The 22,280-nt window shown below is 52.9% G+C and overlaps 13 protein-coding genes across 13 annotated transcripts; 7 read left to right on the top strand and 6 right to left on the bottom strand.

The window, feature by feature from the left end:
- Positions 1 to 76: 76 nt before the first annotated feature.
- Positions 77 to 1,315, bottom strand: KL928_001546 (uncharacterized protein; the record flags this gene model as incomplete). Its single annotated transcript, XM_043201923.1, has 1 exon — positions 77 to 1,315. One exon carries the CDS (start codon positions 1,313 to 1,315, stop codon positions 77 to 79), a length of 1,239 nt encoding a protein of 412 aa, XP_043060823.1.
- Positions 1,316 to 1,538: 223 nt separating this feature from the next.
- KL928_001545 (uncharacterized protein) lies at positions 1,539 to 2,471 on the bottom strand (the record flags this gene model as incomplete). The annotated part of the gene is made up of 1 exon (XM_043201922.1): positions 1,539 to 2,471. The coding sequence occupies one exon, from the start codon at positions 2,469 to 2,471 to the stop codon at positions 1,539 to 1,541; it is 933 nt and encodes a 310-aa protein (XP_043060822.1).
- A 169-nt stretch (positions 2,472 to 2,640) lies between these two features.
- Positions 2,641 to 4,176, top strand: KL928_001544 (uncharacterized protein; the record flags this gene model as incomplete). Its single annotated transcript, XM_043201921.1, has 1 exon — positions 2,641 to 4,176. One exon carries the CDS (start codon positions 2,641 to 2,643, stop codon positions 4,174 to 4,176), a length of 1,536 nt encoding a protein of 511 aa, XP_043060821.1.
- A 35-nt stretch (positions 4,177 to 4,211) lies between these two features.
- Positions 4,212 to 5,096, bottom strand: KL928_001543 (uncharacterized protein; the record flags this gene model as incomplete). The annotated part of the gene is made up of 1 exon (XM_043201920.1): positions 4,212 to 5,096. One exon carries the CDS (start codon positions 5,094 to 5,096, stop codon positions 4,212 to 4,214), a length of 885 nt encoding a protein of 294 aa, XP_043060820.1.
- Positions 5,097 to 5,200: 104 nt separating this feature from the next.
- On the top strand, positions 5,201 to 6,727 carry KL928_001542 (uncharacterized protein; the record flags this gene model as incomplete). Its single annotated transcript, XM_043201919.1, has 2 exons — positions 5,201 to 5,365; positions 5,735 to 6,727. The coding sequence occupies 2 exons, from the start codon at positions 5,201 to 5,203 to the stop codon at positions 6,725 to 6,727; spliced, it is 1,158 nt and encodes a 385-aa protein (XP_043060819.1).
- Positions 6,728 to 6,958: 231 nt separating this feature from the next.
- KL928_001541 (uncharacterized protein) lies at positions 6,959 to 8,416 on the top strand (the record flags this gene model as incomplete). Its single annotated transcript, XM_043201918.1, has 1 exon — positions 6,959 to 8,416. One exon carries the CDS (start codon positions 6,959 to 6,961, stop codon positions 8,414 to 8,416), a length of 1,458 nt encoding a protein of 485 aa, XP_043060818.1.
- A 169-nt stretch (positions 8,417 to 8,585) lies between these two features.
- KL928_001540 (uncharacterized protein) lies at positions 8,586 to 9,836 on the top strand (the record flags this gene model as incomplete). The annotated part of the gene is made up of 1 exon (XM_043201917.1): positions 8,586 to 9,836. The coding sequence occupies one exon, from the start codon at positions 8,586 to 8,588 to the stop codon at positions 9,834 to 9,836; it is 1,251 nt and encodes a 416-aa protein (XP_043060817.1).
- A 147-nt stretch (positions 9,837 to 9,983) lies between these two features.
- On the top strand, positions 9,984 to 11,408 carry KL928_001539 (uncharacterized protein; the record flags this gene model as incomplete). Its single annotated transcript, XM_043201915.1, has 1 exon — positions 9,984 to 11,408. One exon carries the CDS (start codon positions 9,984 to 9,986, stop codon positions 11,406 to 11,408), a length of 1,425 nt encoding a protein of 474 aa, XP_043060816.1.
- A 105-nt stretch (positions 11,409 to 11,513) lies between these two features.
- Positions 11,514 to 15,239, top strand: KL928_001538 (uncharacterized protein; the record flags this gene model as incomplete). Its single annotated transcript, XM_043201914.1, has 1 exon — positions 11,514 to 15,239. The coding sequence occupies one exon, from the start codon at positions 11,514 to 11,516 to the stop codon at positions 15,237 to 15,239; it is 3,726 nt and encodes a 1,241-aa protein (XP_043060815.1).
- Positions 15,240 to 15,279: 40 nt separating this feature from the next.
- KL928_001537 (uncharacterized protein) lies at positions 15,280 to 16,722 on the bottom strand (the record flags this gene model as incomplete). Its single annotated transcript, XM_043201913.1, has 1 exon — positions 15,280 to 16,722. One exon carries the CDS (start codon positions 16,720 to 16,722, stop codon positions 15,280 to 15,282), a length of 1,443 nt encoding a protein of 480 aa, XP_043060814.1.
- An 83-nt stretch (positions 16,723 to 16,805) lies between these two features.
- On the top strand, positions 16,806 to 17,774 carry KL928_001536 (uncharacterized protein; the record flags this gene model as incomplete). The annotated part of the gene is made up of 1 exon (XM_043201912.1): positions 16,806 to 17,774. The coding sequence occupies one exon, from the start codon at positions 16,806 to 16,808 to the stop codon at positions 17,772 to 17,774; it is 969 nt and encodes a 322-aa protein (XP_043060813.1).
- A 22-nt stretch (positions 17,775 to 17,796) lies between these two features.
- KL928_001535 (uncharacterized protein) lies at positions 17,797 to 19,911 on the bottom strand (the record flags this gene model as incomplete). The annotated part of the gene is made up of 1 exon (XM_043201911.1): positions 17,797 to 19,911. The coding sequence occupies one exon, from the start codon at positions 19,909 to 19,911 to the stop codon at positions 17,797 to 17,799; it is 2,115 nt and encodes a 704-aa protein (XP_043060812.1).
- Positions 19,912 to 20,043: 132 nt separating this feature from the next.
- Positions 20,044 to 22,206, bottom strand: KL928_001534 (uncharacterized protein; the record flags this gene model as incomplete). The annotated part of the gene is made up of 1 exon (XM_043201910.1): positions 20,044 to 22,206. One exon carries the CDS (start codon positions 22,204 to 22,206, stop codon positions 20,044 to 20,046), a length of 2,163 nt encoding a protein of 720 aa, XP_043060811.1.
- Between the last annotated feature and the right edge of the window lie 74 nt (positions 22,207 to 22,280).

Raw genomic sequence — 22,280 nt, 5'->3', positions numbered from 1 at the left:
CCTGATGCTCAACTCGCTCGCCATGTCCGAATACGATCGCATCTTGAAAACAGAGGTCGCCCGTCTCCGCAGGTAGCTACTGGCCCTGTTCCTCCTGGTACCTGCGGATCTCGTCCTTGCTGATTTGCGCTGCCTTGACGATGTTGTGGAACGTGGCCTGCAGCGTCTGGCTCTTGATCTTCTGCGGATCCGGCTGCTGTTTTTTGATGTTCATCTTGTCGAAGTTTTCCATCAGCTGCGAATCGGTCGAGTTGCCGTGGAAAATGAAGTCCTCCTCGCCTTCCTCGAAGCTGGAGTCGGTCGCCTCGCGCAGCTCGTGCAGTTTCTGCAGCTTGTTGCGGATAAGCACGAGTCGGAACGCCTTGCGCAGCTTGTCCTGAGCATTGAAGCCCTCGCGGATGTTTCCGATGATGTTGGCCTCGTTTTCGGGCTTCTGCTTGGCCAGGTGCGACAGTATCCATGGATGTTGCAACAGCTGGGCCGCAGACGGCCGCCGACGGTTGTCGATGTCCAGACTCTTGAGAATGAAATCCTTCGCGTTGTCGGAAATATGCTGCCAGTACTTGTGGTGGAAAACCACAAAGTTGTTGCTGCGCACCTCGTCGAGAAACTCCTCTGGCGTCTCGGCCCGGATCGGCGAGTAGCCACCTATCAGAATGAACGTCACGATACCCAGAGACCATATATCGCAGGACCTAGTGTAGCCGCCCTTTCCCAGCCCGTACAGCTCGCCGTAGCCCTCGGACGCGTAGATCTCGGGCGCAATGTACCCGTACGAGCCTGCCACGCCGGTGATTTTCTCCGTGGTCTCCTGCTCCAGCTGTCGCGAGACACCAAAGTCCGCAAGCACCACGGGCGACTGGTCGTCGGGCGTGAGATACAGCACGTTCTCGGGCTTGATGTCTCTGTGGACAATGCCGTGGCTGTGCAGGTAATCGACGGCCGTGAGCAGCTGGTAAACGATGTTGCAGGCGTCGGACTCTGTGAAGGAGGTCTTCTGGATAAGCCTGTCGAACAGCTCGCCTCCGGTAGCCAGCTGGGTCACGATGTAGAAATTGTGCTTTGTTTCGAACCAGTCCAGCAGCCGGACGATGTGGTCGTGCTGGATGGTCTCGAGAACCTTGATTTCGCGCAGAACGGCGTCCAGATGGCCCTTGAGCCTGGACTTGAGAATGATCTTGACGGCCACGGGCTCGCCTGTTTTCTTCGCCACTGCTCTTCGCACAGTGCCGAACGAGCCTGCCCCGAGCGTTTCCAGGAACTCGTACTGTTTTTTCTTGTCAGAGTGCGGGAACTTGTCAAACAGCCTATCCATATTAAATAGCTGTTAATAAATAAAGTATTTTTGGCAACCCTGCTGCCGATAAAAATATTTCTATCGTTTGCAAATCTCAATTCATATCGTAGCACGCTTCCGTTGCAACTGAGAGCTGGTGCTGTGTTGACAACGCTTGCTTGCTAATCTGCGCCATTGACTTAGCCCCTGCTCAGCCACGCTTCCAATTTCACCCAACTTTTTTTTTCCAGCTATGGACCGCTTAGTGTCTGCGTTCCAGTTCGAGCGGCTGCTCAGTTCCGACTCCCAGCTGAAGACTATCGCGCTCCTGGGCACCATAAACGGCCAGCAGGCCATTTTGCAGCTCGAAAAGTCGCACTTCGACACCGCCAGACTGCCAGACCTGCCCGTCCAGGAAATTCGCGAAATAGCGTCCAATGACGTCTACCACTGGGCCATGACCACCCTGCAGCAGTCTGCGGACCGCGACCCGGCAGCCAAGCTCAACCTCATCTACCCGGCCACAGACACCCACATCCGAAAGTTCGAGAAGCCGGTCTTGCACATTGTCCGCGAAACCCCCGAGCTGTACCGCAGCGTCGTGGTGCCGTACATAGAAACCATGCGTGGAGACAGAATCAAATGGGTCCGCAACATTCTGTACGAGGGAGCCGAGGCCGACCGTGTCGTCGTCAAAAACGACGACTTCGTGCTCATTCCAGACATGAAATGGGACGGCACCACGCTCGAGTCGCTGTATCTCTGCTGCATCGTCTACCGCGACGACGTCGCGTCGATCAGAGACCTCAACGAGACGCACATCCCGTACCTGGAGCGCATCCTGGACACGCTGAGAACGGAGATCCCGCGCCGCTACAGCATTGCGAGCGACCAGCTGCGCGTCTTCGTGCACTACCAGCCGTCGTACTACCACTTCCACATCCACGTCGTCAACACGGCCTACTACGGGCTGGGCGAGTCGATTCTGGCCGGAAAGGCCATTCTGCTCGAGGACGTGATCGACACGCTGCGGTTCCTGGGACCGCACGGCTACAAAAGACGCACGCTCACCTACGCGATCAACGAGTCGCACAAACTCTGGGAGCTGGGGCTCAAGAGCGCTGCTACGTAAATATACAGGTGCGAGGGTGTCGGTGCAAGTTGTACACCACATCCCCAAATTATGTTTTTCCATGTGGCGTAAACACAGCGAGGTGGAAGAAGAGCACTTTGGAACCTCTGGCCAAGTAGACACTGTTTTCGCCGCTATCGCACGCCCGGACCTCTGAGAATGGGAAAGAAAGGGTACCAGCAGCCAAGCGTATGTTTTTCTAGGTTTTATCTATGGCTAACCAGAACAGGAAATGTCCCAGGTGAACGACTTCATTTTTGGCACCGAGGGCTACCAGAGTCTGCAGCCGCGGCCGTCGCTGCTCAGGACGCTGACCGGTCTACGCAAGTCGCCGATGGACAACTCGCACCTGACTGTGGACAGCCAGAAGGTGATTGGGGCCTCGTTCTCTCATCTGGACCTCGGTGCGTCTGACACGCAGAAACGCAACTCGTCTCCAGACTCGCGGTCGGTCCATTCGAACGGCTCGACCAAGTCTCCGCGTCCGAGTCTGAACCTGAACCTGTCGAAGGCGAAGAAGTTGTACGATTTGTCGACCAAGATCGACGACGACGCCGATTGGAACGACGACATCGACGATCTGGCCACACCCTCGCCCCAGGACCCCAAACCGCAATTTTACCCCGACATCTCGGACCTCCAGCTGCAGGAGTCGCCGATGGACAGGCAGACGGTGCCCACAGAGCCGCCGCCAGCGACACAGCAACCGTCAGAACCGCAGCCAGCACAGTTTCTCCGCGCGGACTACGAACGCATCATGAAAGACCCCTTTGTCATCCTCGAAAGGACCAGCAACCAGTCCAAATACAGCAAAATCGTCAAGGCGCTGAAAAACCAGCCGTTTGATATGGCCGAGCTACGCAAGCTAACGTGGAGCGGCGTGCCGGCCGCGCTCCGACCGCTCGTTTGGCAGGTGCTTCTCGGGTACCTCCCGGTCAACAGCGCCACGAGGGAGGCTGTTCTGAGAAGAAAACGGAAAGAATACACCAACAGCATGACACAGCTGTTCCGAGTGGAAAAGGACCAGGCTGTGTGGCACCAGATCTCCATCGACATCCCGCGGACCAACCCCACCATCAAACTGTACTCATTCGAGTCCACACAGCGATCGCTCGAAAAAGTGCTGTACTTGTGGGCAGTCAGACACCCTGCGAGCGGCTACGTGCAGGGAATCAACGATCTGGCCACGCCGTTCTACCAAATATTTTTGTCTGCGTATTTGTGCGACCATGTTGACATGGAAGCGTTCAACACCAACCAGTTGCCGCAGGAACTGATCAACTGCATTGAAGCCGACACGTACTGGTGTCTCACAAAGGTGCTAGACACCATTCAGGACAATTACATTCACGAGCAACCGGGAATCATCCGCCAGGTGTCGGAGCTGCGAGACCTGGTGAAACGAGACGAGCCGTACCTGGCTGAGCATTTCGAGGAGGAAGGAATCGACTTCATCCAGTTCTCGTTCCGCTGGATGAACTGCATGCTGATGCGCGAGCTCCGGATGGAGCTGATCGTGCGCATGTGGGACACGTATCTGTCAAGCTATCCAACAGGATTCAATCAGTTCCACGTTTACGTGTGCTGTGCTTTTCTGCGACGCTTCAGCGAGCAGCTGCTGGACATGGACTTCCAGGATATCATCATGTTTCTCCAGGACACGTCCAAGACCAACGACTGGACAGAGGCCGACGTCGAGATGATGCTCAGCGAAGCGTTTGTGTGGCAGTCGCTGTACGAGAACGCCACTGCCCATTTCAGAACATAATATACAGATCTACCTATAATCTCCCCGTTTTCTCCTTACGCCTTCTTGCTGCGCTTGGCGCTCTCCAGCAGGTTGTCCAGAACCATCGCCACGGTCATTGGCCCGACTCCGCCAGGGACAGGGGTGATTTTCGAGGCCTTTTCTTTGCACGACGCAAAGTCGACGTCTCCACACATTCTCTGGCCCGATTTCCTCGTCGCGTCCGGAACGTAGTTCGTCCCCACGTCTATGATCACACAGCCCTGCTTGACCAGGTCGCCCGTGATGAAGTTGGCGCGGCCAACGGCGCTGACAATAATATCTGCGTTCGAACAGTAGAACTTGAGCTGCTCCGGGCTAGTTTTCGAGTGGACCACCGTGACGGTTCCGCCCGCCTTCTCCAAAAGCTTCGAGAGCGGACCTCCAACAATGTCCGATCTGCCGCAGACCACCACGTTCTTGCCTGTGATCTCCACCTGCTCATGTTTCAACAGGTACATGATGCCCTTTGGCGTGCACGGAATGAACTTTGCAGCAGCGTTCTTCTTGAAAATGGCGGCCAAATTGAGTTCCGAAAAGCCGTCGATGTCCTTCTCCTGCTTCACAGCGTTGGTGATCCGCTCCTCGTCCAAATGAGCAGGAAGCGGGAGCTGCACCAGTATCCCGTGCACAGACGCGTCCTCGTTCAGCTCGCTGATGCGCGCCAGCAGATCGGCTTCCGAAACGTCGTCGGGGAGTTTTTGCAAGGACCCGTCGATGCCCACCTCCTGGCACGACTTGAGCTTCATCTTGACGTAGGTGGACGAGTCAGGACGGTCTCCGACCTGGATGATCACGAGCCGAGGCGCGAACGACAGGTCCTGGGCCTTGAGCTCTTTGATCTCGGCCGCGATGGACGCACGCAGCTCGCTGCTGATGGCTCTGCCGTCAATGATGGACATGTTTGTACGAGAATAAATAGTAATTTTTTTTCCACGTGAAAGTAAACCTGGGCAAATTGTTGGCTCGCGGTGCGCGGCGGGCGGTCGGTGCGAGGTGTGACAATATGCTCGCTGAGCGCAGGGCAGCAGAGCCCGGCAATGCGTCTGGCGCGGCCGGTGACAATCGCGCGCTCGTGCTGCATTGTCTGGTGTTCTCTTGTGCGGGCCAGGCGAAACAGCCGTGTGTCTTGTGGCCCGTTTCAGACGGTATTGTTTGCGGCATTGGCGTCGTGGACAGCAGCAATTAGATTCCCCTATTGGGAAAGACCGTTCGTCTGGAGCCTGTGGCAGACAATAGGCAGATTCCATGTTCGGGCAAATTAAAGAAAAACTGGTGCAGGCGCTGTTATCCGTGGCCCTAAAAGTGAACAATCCGCACCGAATTGAGCGAAATGGGCACAGATACTGCCAAAATGTTACCCCTTTGAAAATCATAAAGGCCAAAAATAGTCGATCAAAAATTTAGAAAAATCGGTATACCAAATCTCTGGTGCCTATGATCCTGTGCCATGCAGCAGCAAGACCAGGACAACCCCACGCCGCGCCAGGCGTCTCCGCTGAGGAGAGTGCTCAACACTCCGTCCGAGCCCGAACGGCAGCCCGCTCAGAATCAGTCCCAGGAGGCGTTGTCGCAACTGCTGGGCTTTCCGGTGGAATCATGGCCACAGTCCCAGGAACAGCTGGATTTGGTGATCCAGCTTAGGATCGAGCAAGAGCGCACCAAGTTCGAGCAGCACAAGTCCAGGAACCTGGAGATGGCGCTGGAATTACTCAATGCGGCGCGTCAGACAGGCATTCCTCCGGAACTGATTCCGTTTCTCTATGCCAACCTTTCCCCGGAGGAAATCAGGGAACGCATTGACATGGTGCTCAAATACCCTCTCGCGCCGCACGGGTACCCGGCCCCGGGCCAGCGTGCCGACGAATCGCCCGTGCGAGCGTACTCCCACCGGCGGTCGTATACCGCGTCGTCTGCCGCGTCGTCTGCGGGCGGCGCCACATCTGTGTGGAGGGTGAACCTGCCGCAGCAACAGCAGTTCCAGTTTCACCACTGGTCTGGGCCGGGGGCCGGCCCCACGCCGTCCAAGGGCTCGTCTGTAGATACCGCGGCGTCCTCGACAGCGGGGTCCGTCAACCCGCAGACATACCCAGACACGCCGTCTGCGCCGTCCACGTCGTCGCCGACATCCACCCACAAGCGCAAATTTTCCGACCCCGTGGCCCCCACGCACCAACGTCAGCCGTCGTCGCCCACCAAGACGCGCAGCATATCGCTCGACAAGCGACAACCTGCACAAAACCCCCTTGCATCGCCCTACGTCTACAGAGACCCGGCCTACGGCGCGCCGTCGTACCCGCCACACCAACCAGGGGTCGCTGGTGTGTCGCGGTTCCCGCAACCAGGCTCGCCGTACCCGTCGCGCCAGCAGCCCCCACCTTACTATTATTCTTCGCCCTACCATCAGCAAACTTACCAATTTCCCGCCTCAAAGCCGCAGGAGCCCGTGCTTCCGCCGCTCAGGCCTCTGGAGCCAGACGACAAGACGAAAAGCAAGTTTCTTATCAACACCCCTAGAAACCCGCCCAAGTGATACCCGTGTGCAGTCGCAACATTAGCATATTAGATAATAAAGTTACAGCATTTGTTACATCTGCGGAAACGTTCCGCATGGAATTCTGCTCCCGTCCTAAAAAAATTTGGAGTTTAGCTTCTACTTCCGCATTTTCACTACTTATCAAACGTTCTTTTTTTTTTCTGCTAGTATTTATAAACACTCCAACGTCATGGAATCCAGTTCCACATTTTTGCAATAGCCTCGATAATGACGCCTGATCCCAAAACAGATGACACGCCCGATCAGCAACCGCAAGAAGTGCCCCATACAATCCTCACCAAACGCGAGAAGTCATTCATGACGTTCCTGCTGTCTCTTATCGGTGTTGCATCTGCCATGAGCATGCCTATTTACTGGGTTGCACTGACAGAAATGAAGAAAAAGTTTGGGGTCACTGAGGAGCAGATCAATCTCACCGTCGTGGCGTACTTGATCCTGCAATCGGTGTCGCCAGTGTTCTTCTCTACTGCAACAGACTATGTCGGAAGACGGCCGGTGGTGCTGGTGTGCCTATTGGGCGGTCTCGCAATAAACATCGCTCTGGCTGTCTCAAACGCATACTGGATGATCATTCTTTTCCGCTGTCTGTTGGCCTCCTTTGTCTCGCCGCTGATCAGCATCGACTCCTCCATCGTCAGCGACTTTACCACCAGAAGGGACCGCGGTGGCTACAACGGAACAGTGAACGGGTTTCTCCTGGTGGGCCAAGGTTTCTCGCCCTTTTTCGGTGCTCTGGTCGACAGCGGGTGGGACTGGAGAGCCATCTTCTACTTCTGCGCCATAATCGACGGCGTGCTTCTGGTTGTTGCATTCATCTGCCTTCCTGAGACGAAACGGAGCATCGTCGGAAACATGTCCGTCAGACCGGACCACTGGTACCACCGGGCCCCTATACTGCTCTATTTTGGCAACAGACTGTCTGATACATCAAAAAGCACTGTTGAGCACGTCGATCTTCCTACGTACAATCCGCTTAGAACAGTCATGATCGTCAAGTATCCACAAGTGTCCATGGTCCTAATTCCCAGCTCTCTGATATTTGCCACATGGACCATCTCGCAAGCATCGTTTTCCACAGAGCTCTCTGAGTCCTACGGATTCTCGACCCTGAAAATAGGTATCTGCTTTTTTGCTCCCGGAGTGGCTACAGTTCTTGGAGCTATCATTAGCGGCAGGGTTTTAGACTTCGCCTACAACAACCTTCGCCGGAAACACATCCAGTCCGAGAGCGCCCAGCCACTCAACATCATCAAGGCAAGAGTGCAGTACTTTTTCATTCCGTCGCTCGTCTGTGCAGCTGCCTCTGTGGTGTTTGGCTGGTGCTTCCAGAAAAAAGAAAACGTGGCCGTCATCCTTGTCATGTCGTTTCTGATCACTTTCTCGACCATGTTCCCGATGAACGCTGTTCCCACGCTGCTGATAGATATGTTCCCGGGACAGTCTGGTTCTGTTGCGTCGCTCAATAACTTGGGACGCTGTGGCATGGCTACCATCTTCATGGCATGTCTGTCCAGAATGGGCAAGGCCATGAATTTGGGCGGTACCTACACGCTTATGGCGGGATTAATAATGCTTGGAAACATCTCCGTGTATGCTCTTTTGGCAAGAAGCTCTAAAATTCTCGCAGATGTTGAGAGACGCAAACAGGAGCTGGACGATAAATAATAAGTAATTTCAATAGAATAGCAAAGAGGCAATAGCTATAGCGGCACGTTTTGGGTCTACCTACTACTCGCGCGACACAAGGAGGCCACCTGTGCCGGTATCCTAAAAATGACATATTTAATACTTGGATTATTTAATAAAAAAAGTATTCAGATAATTTTCTTGTTTAATGTCCACCCACGCCCAGGGCGACGCTATAAAGCTGCTGACATTCAACCTATGGGGTCTCAAATACGTCTCAAAGCAGCGCCATGAACGCATTGCGGCGTTTGCGCGCAAGCTTCGGTGCGATCCAGACTACGACGTCGTTGCCCTACAAGAGATCTGGACGGACGAGGACTGGAAATCAATTGTCGATCTGTGTCGGGAAGTTTATCCGTATACACGGAGATTCTCCTCTGGGATTCTCACAGGCCCTGGTTTGGCAATTCTTTCAAAAGTGCCAATAAATCGGACGTTTTTGTATCGTTTCCCTGTCAATGGAACACCCGCAGCTTTCTACAGAGGTGACTGGTACGTTGGGAAATCCGTTGCTGTGACGTTGCTGGAGCCGCTCAGCGAAGGCGCTTCGCCAGTGGCAGTCCTGAATTCCCACATGCACGCACCCTACGCGCTTACTGGCAGCTCCGCGTACGCCTGTGTCAGAGCCTGTCAGGCCTGGGATATTGCGTCTGTAGCTCAGACGTACAGCGAGGCCGGCTACGCAGTCATTCTGGTTGGCGATCTCAACTCGCGCCCGGGATCGCTGCCTTATAGAATAATGCAGTCTGAGGCAGGCCTCACTGACAGCTGGGAAGAAATACACGGACTCACGGATGCTGATAAACTGCGACAGATGACGCCGGAGGACCAGATCAAACTCGGAGGAGCCACCTGCGACTCCACACTCAACACCTGGCGCGCAGATAGACGTCCAGATGAGGCGTGTCGTTTGGACTACGCCCTTATAGACAACACTCGGCTCCGTGCTCTGGATGCGTCCGTGCAATTTACTGAAAGGGTTCCTGGCGTGGGCTCCTTCTCGGACCATTTTGCGTACTCGGCGACCTTCAAGGTACTTCCAAAATCCAACACGCTCCCGTCGAGGCCTTCAAAGTCCCAAAGACTGGAAATTTATCAGGAGCTTACAGATCTGGTGGCAGAATATTTGTCCTCCAGAAATTCGTGGCAGAGCCGGCTTCTTCTCTTGCACTTTTGGCTCTCTGCGTTCGTCTTCGTTGCGTTTCTGGCCGTCATCGTCGTTGTGTCGTTCGTCGCTCCTTGGGCGTCGATTCTCTTCCTCTTTTTCGGGGGTCTCGTGCTGGCTACCGGACTGCTGAGCGGCCAGATCGGATTCCTGTTCTGCAGATCTGAGCGCAGAGCCATGACGGAAATCATTCTACAAGTAGCAGACGCTGCCCGCGTGTTACAAGACAGGTGATCTTACCAGCGGGATTATTCTCCCAATTATTTTCGCGTGCCTCGAAACAATGTACCGGCTGTCCTGTTTAGGAAATACAATGTCGGAAGCCAAAAAATACCAGATCTTGAGCTCTTTTTTCAAAATGACCATATCGCTCTAGTGAAAATGGTGGAGAAGGAACGCGCGACCGAGACGACGGAGTCTCCAAACGACGGCGAGTACGTCCTGACCCCGGAAGAGGAAGCCAAATATGGCCGTTTTTCCAAGAACCAGAAACGGCTATTCATGACCATTATGGCTATAGCCACGTCGCTAGGGCCGTACTCCTCTTCCGCATACATGCCAGCAACACAGATGATTGCCGACGAGTTCAGCACCACCGGAGCCACCATCAACTTATCTGGAACCGTTTTCAACATAATGACTGCGATGTCCCCATGTCTGTTCAACCGGCTGTACGAGTTTTACGGCTGCCGTCCGATTTTCATTCTCATGGCCACTCTCTTGCTGATACCCTCGATTCTCACTGCTGTTTCTGTGAACCTCCCTATGTTCTTCGTGTTTCGCAGTCTCACAGGCCTATTTTCCTATTCGTTCATCAACATGGCCGCGTCAGTCACTGGCCACATCTACCAGCCCACCGAGAGATCCACGGCTTTGAGTTGCTGCTTAGCAGGCACTCTGGCAGCCAGCGCATTTGCTCCCGTCCTTGCAGGAGTCATTATCACCTACGCATCCTGGAGAATCATTTTCTGGGTCCAGACAGGCATCACTGCTTTTGTGCTGGCCATGGCCGTCGTCTTCCTCAAGGAAACCACGCCAGAAACTGAGTTCTCCATATGGAAACGAGAAACGTCCAGAAAGTTCAAGATCATCGCCGTCAACCCTTTCAAGGTGGTCTTTGCATTGCGCATTCCAACGCTGTTTCTGCCGGGCATCACCACTCTCTTGCTATCATTCAACTATTTTGCATTGCTCACTCCAATCAGATACGTTGTGGACCCGCGATTTGGCTTCACTAGTCCTATCCAGGGCTCTTTGTTCTATCTCGCTCCTGGCTGCGGCATGGTTATATCGACCCAGTTTGCGGGCAGATACGCCGATTGGGTGCTGAAACGAGCCATCAAAAGAAGAGGCGGCCGGCTTGTGAGCGAGGACAGACTTCAGGCGTGTTTGCCGGCCATGCTGCTTATGTTCTCGTCGATCATAATCTACGGCTGGTCTATCCAGGAGAAAAAGGGCGGGCTCGTGCTGCCGATCGTCATGATGTTCCTCAACGGGTTCTCCCAGACGTTTGTGTACACGCCGGTGAATTCTTATTGCATTGGAAGCTTGCCCGAGATCGGGTCGCCGATCGCCCTGGGCTCAAACTATTTCATCCGCAACATCGGAGCGGCGATCGGGTCAGGGGTCACCTTACCCCTGTTCGATGCCATCGGCATCGGATGGTCCAGCGTTATCAACGGGATCCTCATAGTCGTGGCCTTTGGCACTACGCTGCTCTGCTACAAGCTGGGCCAAACCTGGCGCACAAGATGGCTGAAAAAAAACGGCTATCGCTCGGGAGACGGGGACGACCGAGAAGGATAGAATTAATATTCTCCTTTTTAATTCTTTTGACAGCCTAAATAATATATATCTTGCTTTCGCGTGAAACACAAGAACCTCTCAGTTATAAATTAATCGGTATCAGTCATGTCTGGCATCGAGTCGACCGAGGAGCCTTGCAGCAGCATGACAGAGTCGCAGACTCCGTCCGACTTGGGGTCTGAAGAGCGGCTGACTCGCAAGGATTCTGGCCCGCAGTCGCAGAGCCCTACCAAACGACACTTCGCCTTTTCGCCTCACCGACTTATCACATCGATCTCGCGACATACGTCGCCTCACAAGCCACGACCGAAATCCCAGTCAAGGGTGCCCACGCCGAAACTGCATCCTCTACCGCCACACCGCCTGGTTAGTCCTGAGAGAGATAAGCCTTCCATAGAGGGCATATCCAAGTCGTTTGTGAGCTTTCTCACTGCTGCCAGCGTCTATGCTGGGTTCCAGGATTTAGAGGGAGAAGACCAACAAGTGTCGCCCGACGACGTTTCTGCGGGCGAATCAGAGGACCAGCAAGATAACGAATCGTCTGATGAACACGAGGACGACGACCGGGACGACCGAACATTTTACGCCACAGACCCGTCGCCCACCGAGCTGACCATCAATGAGAACACGCTATTGCCAGAGCCAGAGCCACCGCGTCGGACGCTACGCAAAGCCAGATCGCGGTTTGAGTTTTCTGTGGTCAAGAGACTTTCTGAGAACGAAAGCGATCAGCTGGCGCAGAAACGAGCTATTGCGCTCTCGAACAAGCTGAAGAGAACATTCGACATTTCCGATACAGATGAGTTCATCAGCGATTATCCGTGCTGGCTGATGGGAGACGTTCTGTTGCAGGGCCATCTGTATATCACCAAGCACCACATCTTGTTCTTTGCATTTTTGCCCAAGAAACAGGGCTCGATCTCGAAGTCGGGAGCGCTGACCACGAAATCGTATCCGTCTCTCAGGGAGCACCGCAAATGGGCTGTCTTGCGCAACAACACCTTCAGCGTGTATTCAAACTCGACAGATCTGTATTTTCCGCTCCTGGTGATCGATCTTCGAACTGCTTTGCGAGCGGAGATTCTCCAAAGCAGTAGCACCGAACAGAACCCTAGCAAGCCTGTGTGGATTCGAATCATCACAGAGTCAAGAACGCATTGGTTTCTAGCCGACAACTTAGCTTCAGCCAGATCCTGGGTTTCGAGTCTGAAGAAGCACATTTTCGCATCCAAGAATAAAGGCGACCAGGTGGCGATCAAGATCCCGTTGCAGAACGTTGTGGACTTGGAGCTGACCTCTGTCATTGGGGTCACCAAAAACTTGAGGATCAAGGTCATTGAAAGCGCAGATACTTTTGCCATAGACGATTACTTCCTGATGTTCTTTTCAAGAGGAGAAAAGGCCGTGGAGGATATCAAGAAAGTGATTCACGATGCAGGCATGGAGATCTCGGAGGGAACAAGCACCGAAAGCGAGGAAGAGCCGGGCGTGGACAACAATCTTCTGAAATCCAAGATCGAGCTGCTGAAAAAGTCTCCCTCGATGGTGCAGACTTCCAGTAAGTCGAACATCGCCGCCATCCGAATGAGCGAGCCTGCTGACGAACTCGGTCCGGAGCAAGAATCTGCGCAAAGCTCTAAATTTGTGTCGGACGACGAGATTGTGTCGGCAGACGACAACCAAGTGCTGGAAGAGAAGCGACCCGAGGACAATCTCGCAAATGCTGAAAAGGACAGCCAGGACAAAGTTTCCAGAACCAACAGCCGTCGTACGTGGTCGACAAGGTCTCTAGTGCAAGGCCTAACGGCTATCACGCAAGGATGGATGTCGCCTTCTCCCATGGCCCATTTTGATGAGAAATACGCGATGGTGCGAGGAGAGGAGGATTCGTATTTCATCAAGGATCCGGAGCAGCGTAAAGCAGCTACGGAGCGGTTCAGAAAACATTTTTCACTCACGGATGCTGAAAAGCTCATTGCCACGTACCATGCGTATCTGGTCAAGGGAATTCCTGCATACGGTAAGATATATCTTGGGTCCAACGAGATGTGTTTCCGCTCGACATTGCCCGGAACGGGAACGATAATGATTCTACCCTTTTCGGATATTGAAAACGTGAACAAGGAGAAGGGTTTCCGATTCGGGTACTCAGGACTGGTGGTTGTCATTCATGGCCACGAAGAGTTGTTTTTCGAGTTTGCGAGCGACCAGGCACGTGACGATTGCGAGTTCATGCTTTTGAAGCAGATGGATATGTTCAAGAAAGGAAGCACCGACAGCAGTCCTCCGAATGCAAGCGAAGGCTCGAGCGATGAGAGCTGCAATTTAGCGGAGTCCAACACAAGTTTAGCGTCGGCCAGATTGAGGATGTTTGAGAACCGTATCCATGATGCAATAGGTCTGGACGTTCCGATTATCATAGAAGAGCACCCCTTGACAAAGACCAAGGTGCGGCCGCTGAAATCTTATAAGTTCACGCTTCTGACGATTGGATCGCGAGGAGACGTCCAGCCATACATTGCGTTGGGAAAGGCCCTGATAAAAGAGGGGCACCAGGTTCGTATTGTCACTCATGTCGAGTTCGAGCCCTGGATCAAGAAATACGGAATCAAATTTGCTTCGATAGCGGGAGACCCATCCGAGCTCATGGCATTGATGGTCACCCACCCAACCATAAATTACAACTTTATAAAGGAAGCCAAGTCAAAGTTCCGCAGCTGGATCGATGACCTATTAGTCACCTCATGGAAAGCGTGCCAGGACACAGATATTCTGATCGAGTCTCCCTCTTCGATATGCGGGATCCACATTGCTGAAAAGCTGCAAATTCCTTACTTCCGTGCGTTTACTATGCCATGGACACGCACAAGAGCGTACCCCCATGCCTTCATGGTTCCTGACCAGAAACTGGGCGGTGCCTACAATTATATGACCCATGTTGCTTTCGAAAACGGGTACTGGCGAGGAACCGCTCATCAAGTGAATAAATGGCGTGTTGAGACATTGGGGCTGCCAAAAACGTCTTTAGCCGAGATGAAACAGAATAACGTTCCTTTCCTTTACAACATCTCGCCAACAGTCTTCCCTCCTTCTGTGGATTTTGCTGAGTGGGTCAAGGTGACCGGGTACTGGTTTTTGGATGAGAGCGAGACATACGAGCCACCCGAGGCTCTGAGTCAGTTCATTGAGCAGGCGAGAAAAGACGAAAAAAAAGTGGTTTACATAGGGTTCGGGTCCATCGTGGTCTCCAATCCTTCGGAACTTACCCAGGCGGTAGTGGATGCCGTTCTTGAGGCCGACGTCAGGTGCATACTGAATAAAGGCTGGTCAGATCGTCTGGGAACCAAGACGGATATCGAGGTGGCGCTACCTCCTGAGATACATAATGCCGGAAGCGTGCCCCATGATTGGCTGTTTCCTCAGATCGATGCTGCCGTTCATCACGGAGGCTCTGGAACCACAGGGGCCTCGCTGCGGTTTGGTCTGCCGACGATCATTAAGCCGTTTTTTGGAGACCAGAAATTCTATGCGGGAAGAGTCGAGGATCTTGGATGCGGTCTTGGGCTAAAAGATCTGAACTATAAAAGTCTTGCAAGGGCGCTCAAGGAGGTGACCACCAACACGAGGATTATCGAAAAGGCCAAACTTGTCGGAGCCAGAATCCGGTCCGAAACAGGCGTTCAAAATGCCATTGAAACCATTTACAGCGAGATGGAGTACGCTCGGAGCCTATCTATCAGCAAAGTGAAACAGGTTTCTGTTGTGAAGAGCGACGAGGAGTTTGATGACGACAAAGACGACGAGGTCGAAGGCTCGTGGCTACTTGTTTGAAATACTTGTCAGTTAATAATATCCTTTGTTACATACTCTATTACCAATTTGCAACGTCCTCGGCCTCACCAAAAACGCTTTCTTTCTGCTCTGTGCTGTCGTCCTGCCAGTCCGGGTTATTGCCCTCGTGGTCCATAATGTCCTTGATATGGGCTTTCTCGAAATTCAGTATCAGATCATTTATTTCTTTGAATTCTAGCAGGAACGCATCATGTCCTTCTGGAGAGTTGATTTTCTTGAGCGTCGAGTTTGGCATGTTTTTGGCAATGAAGATCTGCTCGCTGAGCGTGAACAGCGCGTCCGAGTCGATTCCGATAATCAGGGCCGGCTGCTTCAGGCTCTGCAGTGCCTTTGCGGCGTCATTGTCGAATTCTGGGCGGTCGCGGCCGACGTCGTGCGTGTCGAGCTTCCTCGTGATGGATATGTAGCAGTTGGCGTCAAATCGATGGTGGAACTTTTGTGCTTGGTACCGGAGATAGCTTTGTGCTGAGAAGTAGTGTTGCGGTCTGCGTCTTGGTCTGGTTCGAGTCGAGGTGGCAGAGCTTAAGCTTTCTGTGTCTGCCGAGGAAACTGACGAGTCCATCGAGTTTGAGCGACTAGCGTGCCTTGATTCAAACGACCTCCTGTGCACAGAGGCGCCGTGGTTGTGGATTTGCCAGTGTTCTTCTTTGGCCGAAGGAGAGTCCTCGATCGCATTGGATTCTTCGGGCCCAGGAGTGCTCTGCTGGCTCTTATTTTTCTGCTGCTCTGTGGGCTGGCCGCGGCCGAATCTGCTCTCAAACGAATTGCGCGACCTGTATGTGAGCAAAGCTGCCATCCGTGCAGCTCCAAGACCATTCACGGGCGGGTCTTCTAAACTGTAGTAGCCGTCGTCATACTTGGGGTCGGAGTAGATGCACTGTCTCTGGGCCTCTCCCCACGAAATACACCACGCCGAGTGTCTCGCGCTGGTCGCCAGCGCCACCAGATTCTTCACAAACCGTCCTTCGTCGACAAAACACCATTCTAGAGCGAGCATGCCTCCCATGGAGCCACCCACGCACATGGCGACCTGCTTCACTCCCAGAGAGTCCAGAACCAGCTTGTGGATACGCACGTCGTCGCGCACGGTGCAGATCGGAAACTCCGGCCCGTACAGCTGGTTATACTCGGGATCCATGGTCACAGGCGAGGCAGATCCGTACGGAGACCCTAGCGAGTTCAGACAGATGATGAAGTACTTAGTGGGGTCGAACGCCCGGTCGCGTCCTATCAAGGGCCCCCACCAGTCCTTCACGTCAGCAGAGCCGGTCAGGGCGTGTGCTATGAGCATGCAGTTGTCTCCTTTGTCATTGAGCTTCCCCCACGTCTTGTACGCCACTGGCACTTTGTAGAGCACGTCTCCGGATTCGAGCTCGAACTCTGGAATCTCCACAATTGTCTGGCCGCTCACAAGTTTCGAAAATGGGTTTTCGGGCTGCTCTTTGACGATCTTGTAACCCATATCGGTGTGCAAAGTTAACTCTGACTTTTTTTTGATGTATTTTTTCTAATTTATTTTTGCAGTTGCACTGCCTCTCGTTCTTCATGCTAAAACCCCCGAAAATCAGAGTGCGGACGGGCTCATGGACCGAGTGCCGCGACGAGGTGGTCCGGCAGGTAGAGAAACAGAACTTCCCGAACCGGATCGATTTTCTGGTGCCAAAAGACGTGTTTGTGAGCAAGAACATCGAGGCCAAACTCGCCGATCTGGAATACGGCTATGGCATCGTGGACTGCTCTTTGCACACGATTTTGCAGAGTTTCGTGAAACAGGCCATGGAGATCGATATTGAGAGTATCCAGCTGGTCTCTGTAGGCCAGCATGCTGAGCACGAGGACACGGTTTCTCTGATAAGAGGCATTTTGACGCTTCGATTGACCGCAGAGTCCTACTATAGATCCGGACTCAAGGGCGTTCGTTCTGCTCTTTCTCAGGGGAATAAACATACCAGGCAGCAGCAGTTCGTGGTGCAGCTGGATCTGAGCCAGCTGGCGACGGAAGACAGAAACTCGCTGCGACTCTTCTGGTTTGCGGAAAAATACCAGAAACCGCTCCGATTCGCAGTGGTTGGGGACTTGCAGCTCGAGGGAGTGCGCAGAGTCGTTGTAAAGCCCACTCTGAGTCGACTGGGCCGAGTGTACACGCCCAGCCTGGTTCCGCTGGACGACGAGGAATGGCTATCCACTACGCTCGAATGGCTAGCATATGCGTCCATCAACGGCCAGCAGCTCTCGCCGTTCGACAGAACCGACGCAAACGTCTCGCGCTACCGCGAAACGGTGGACTTGTGCAACGAAGAGGAAATCTATAGAGTGTCTGTGAGCGGGCTGGTGTCTACGTCGACGGCAGAGCAGCTGCTGCAACTGATGGACACCAGCTGGATAGCCATGCTAAAATACGGCGTGCAGGACTCCAACGTGGGCTTTGGCAGGTCAGAACACATTCCTGGGCCGAACGTTCAGGCATTGCTGAAAAACGGCGACACGTTTGCTCTGTGGCATCAGTCACGCTGATATATGTACATTATTATTCTATTCACTCATCCTTCTCTTCGGTCTCCTCGCCGTTCTCGCTCTTCGAGAGCAGTCTGTTGAGCTCGCTTTTAGGATTGGCATACAACTTGTCGAAGTTGTCGTACTCCACGATCACACCCTTGTGGTTGAACACGACAATTTTGTCGCTGGTCTTGATGGTGCTCAGCCGATGAGCGATGCTGATAGTGGTAAGACCGGCCTCCTGTCTGAGCTTGAGTGTGCGCTTGATGGCCTCCTCCGACTTGGCGTCCAGTGCAGACGTGGCCTCGTCCAGAATCAAAATGCTTGGCCCAAGAAGCAGCTCTCCACGCGAGCTGTACGCTTCAGAAACAGACACCTTTTTGTCGGTCCGATGGCCCAAAAGTAGCGTTCTTGCAAGAGCTATTCTCTGTTTCTGTCCTCCACTTAGCTGGGCGCCCCTAGAGCCAACCACGGTTTCCAGTTTGTCGGGGAAATTGCTGATGAAGCTCGTGCAGTTCGCCAGATCGCACACTTTCTGGATCTCCTCGTCGGTGGCGTCCATTTTTCCGTACGTGATGTTCTCCCTTAGAGTGCCAGAAAACAGCATGGGCTCCTGCTGAACAACTCCCGTCTGTTCCCTGAAACTGGCCAGACTGACCTCCGTCAGAGGCTGGCCGTCGATTAGAATGCTTCCAGAGAGTGGCTCGTAGTGGCGCAGTAGCAGCTGCGCCACGGTACTTTTTCCGCACCCGCTCGGCCCAACGAGACACACATGGTCACCCTTGTTGATCTTGAGGTTCAGGGATCCAAACACCTGGTGCGTCGGACGCGTCGGGTATTTGAAAGCGACGTTTCTAAACTCAATGTTCCCCAGCACGTTGATTTTCTTTCCTTCAGAAGGCACAATGGCCGGTTGCAGCCTGATGAGCTCGAACACACGTTCTGATGCTCCCACGCCCTTCATCAGCTCAGAGTAAAAGTTCGACAGCGAATAAACGCTTGAGGCACTGAATGTCGTGTACAGCATGTACGAAGAAAGCTCTCCAATGGAAAGCTCGCCTTGACGCACCATCTGCACGCCCAACGACAGCAGTCCGATGAGGAAAACGTTACCGACAAAGCCATTGCCAGCGAAAAAATAGCCATTGAGCCGGCCTTCATACACAGATAGGTTGTACAGTCTTTGGACCTCCTTGCGGAACTTCCCCACCTCGTACTCCTCGTTGTTGAAGCTCTGGATAGTTTTTGTGAAGTTGAATTGCTCCTCCGACACTTTGGTGAGATTTCCGAGCTGTTTCTGGATGTCTTTGGAGAGAGCCTTGATTTTTCTTCCAAACACCAGCGACATAAAAATTAAAACAGGAAAGATCAGTGTCATGTAGCCTGTAAGCTTGACGGAAATGGTCACCATCATGACAATTCCAACAAGCCCGCTGATCGACGAGCGCAGCCCGTCGCTGATGTTCTGGGTGACAGAGCGCGCCACAATGGTCGAGTCATTGACCAAACGTGAGATCAGATCGCCAGACTTGTGGTAGTCCCAGAACTTGGCATCCTGGTAGAATATTTTCCGCAATATATCGAGTCTCAGCTTGGCCATGATCCGCTCGCCGACTTTGCGCAAAAGAATGATCCTCCCGAAGTTAGCACACGCTCCCAGGAAAAAGAGGGCCCCCACCGCGGCGTAGAATTGGTTAGCAGGCACTTCATAGGACAGTATGCTGATGGTGGACTTCTGGTCCTCGGCTTTCGCCATGTCTATCACCTTTCCCATGATCATAGGGAAAACCATCGAAACAGAAGAGGACACAAACAGGAGTAGTATGGCAATTGACATTGTAGGGATTTCTGTCTTTGTGAGTCTGAGCAACTCCCATATCTCTTTGAACGAGGACTTTTTCTTTTGTCCACCATCGGTGCCATCCTTGGGCTCCTCTTTAGACTCTTTTTGCGACTCGAATTTCTGGCTGGTCGAGCTGAATGTTCTTGCAACCTGCAACGGACTCACGCCCACTGCAGGCCTCACAATGCCGGTATGGCTAAGGGGAGCCCATGTTCGGCTCACCAATCTCACGCTCGAGAGCGGAGTTATGGCCGGACTGCGCAGGACACCATGTATCACTGGTCTGCCGAATAATCTTGGAAGCAACAGCATGTATTAAATGGGATTCGAGACTATTCACTGAGACACTAGTGGAATATTTTGCTCATCAAGAAATTCCGCGATTTAATTATTTCGTATTTATTAATGTATATAACTGATTAATTTCACCGTCTAGCTGAATTATTAAAATCCATATTCGCTGCCACCGAAAACGCCAAACAGATCGCCCACGAGGTTCGACATCGCCAAGTTATCCGGAGTCGTGGCCCCTGAAACGTCAGGAAACCCGGAAACGTCGAACGATGGCAGCCAGTTTTCGTCTATTAGTTCGGTGAGAGATGGCTCCAGAATTCCTGCTGGGGACACGGCTTGGGTGCCCTCGTTCAGCAAAACAGGCTTCCGTCTAGAAGGGCTCTGTGCAACAGGCGGCACGCTCAATGGCTCTCTGAGCGTGCCCCTTTCTGCGCTGACGAGCGGCGCAGCGTAGCACCTTCTGTCGTCCGGCTCATATCGTCTCAACGACTCGTCCAATATGACACTCGTGTACAGCGACCGCCGTTCTAGATTGACTTCCTTGTTCACGGTGTTCAGGATGCCTCGAATCAGCATCTGCCGTCTCGACTTGTCGGTCAGAAACATCTTAAGACTGAACATCACGAAATCGGCCATGGGCCACTTTTTCTTCGTCTCTGCAAGAACGTTGATGCATGAAAGAATCGACCGATGCGCAATCTCCGAGATCTTCGGGTCCTTATTGTACAGATGGTACACCATCATGGTTCCTGCGCTCCACATGCTGTAGATTATCATACCGTTGTACTTCTCCAGAAGCTGGTGTTTTGTGAGATACTCGCCAATCAGCATGACCGTGTACGCTGCCTTGAACGAGACGCTCCACGAGGGGAGCGTGTCGAGGTTTTCTGAGGCTCTTTCCGGCCGCGAGCTGCTCACGATGTTGTTGCGGTGAATGAATAGCAGCACCGTATGGTACTCTAGTGCCAGACAGGCAGCGTAGAAATTAGGAGGACTGTTTTTGTCGCGCACATCTAGCTTCAGCGTGTCGGGCAGTTTCTGGATCCATTCGTAGAGCAGCATATCGCACTCTTCGAGCAAAGAGTACGTGGAGGCGCTTTTCTCTGTGATTTTCGAAATCAGATTCTGGTTGTCCATAATACTTCTCGTCACTTTGGCGAGAGCCAGCTTATGCAGGAAAAAATCCTTATCCAGATCGCTTGTATCGAACTCGTAGCCAAAAGAGCCGTCTTTGCTGTCCACGAGAGTCTGTTTCGTCGGCCAAGGGACCTCGCACTCGGACAGATCAATCGAAAACGGCCTAGCAAAGGTGAACGAGCTGTAAGTGTCTCTGATGAAAATGGCCCACCATATTCGCTTGTACAGGTTTTTCTCCATGATAGTCAGCTCTGGCCTCTGGTCGAAGTTTCTATTAAGCCCAATACACAAGGCCGTTGACGCTGCCAGCTTGATTGTATTGAGGAATATGCCGTTTTTCGTGTTCCCCACATGGGAGTCCCAGTAATTTCCAAAAACCATCATCGACTGAAGCAACGGGATCGGCTCTGTCTCCACGTGGTGCTCAAAAAGCGCTTTGGCACGGCGATTGAGAAGCATGCTTATTTTCTCCTGATGAGCCCGTTCCTCGTCTGTCCAGTTGGGGTCGCCGTAGACACGCGAGCCGGCAAACAGCACCGACTGGAGCAGCAGTAAGCTCTGCGGATTCTTCAGTGTCAGGTAGTCTTCCAAAAACTGTTGCTTGTTTATCACTGGTAGCTGGGGGTGCAGAACCTGGAAATAGCTATCAATGTAATTTTCAAACAATTGCTCATCCGGGATATGGAAGCACCCCAGACCGTCTAGATAATTATATTCCACCTTGTTCAGGTGGAACAACTGTAGATACTCGGATCTCTTTTTCTCGTCCATATACTCTTTCAGCGCCATGTGGAGGAAAGTGGCAGGTCCGTAGTACTCATCAATCGCCGACGAAGTGATGTCTCGGTGCAGCATTCTGTTCGGATCGAGCCTTCGTGCATACAGCTCAGGAAGCTCGGTTCGCGGGTCCTTTCCGATGAACTTGGGTATTTCCGGCATCTTGGTCGACTTGAGAAATTTGCTGTCCGACTTGAGCTTATCCACCTTTTCACTGCTTCGTTTTTTAGGCTCGGGAAGTAAACAGTCGATATCGAAGTGGACACAGTTGGAACATTTTTCCGGATATGTGAGCGTAACGTCGCATTTAACTTTTCTCTCACGGCAGACCAGACAGGCCCGAGCAGATCGCCGCCTTTTCTTGAAGTCGCTCATCGCAGGTCGGCCAGGGACTTGCATTTTGAAAAGTAAATATAAATTGGGCCCACTTTAAAATGTAGAGATGTGTTTTTCGGCTTTATTTAGAGTTTAGC

Source organism: Ogataea angusta (genome assembly GCF_019207475.1).
Source record: "Ogataea angusta isolate 61-244 chromosome Unknown 61-244_NODE_3_length_881311_cov_93.026150, whole genome shotgun sequence".
Taxonomy (NCBI): Eukaryota; Fungi; Ascomycota; class Pichiomycetes; order Pichiales; family Pichiaceae; genus Ogataea; species Ogataea angusta.
This window is presented reverse-complemented; position numbering and strand designations above follow the sequence as displayed.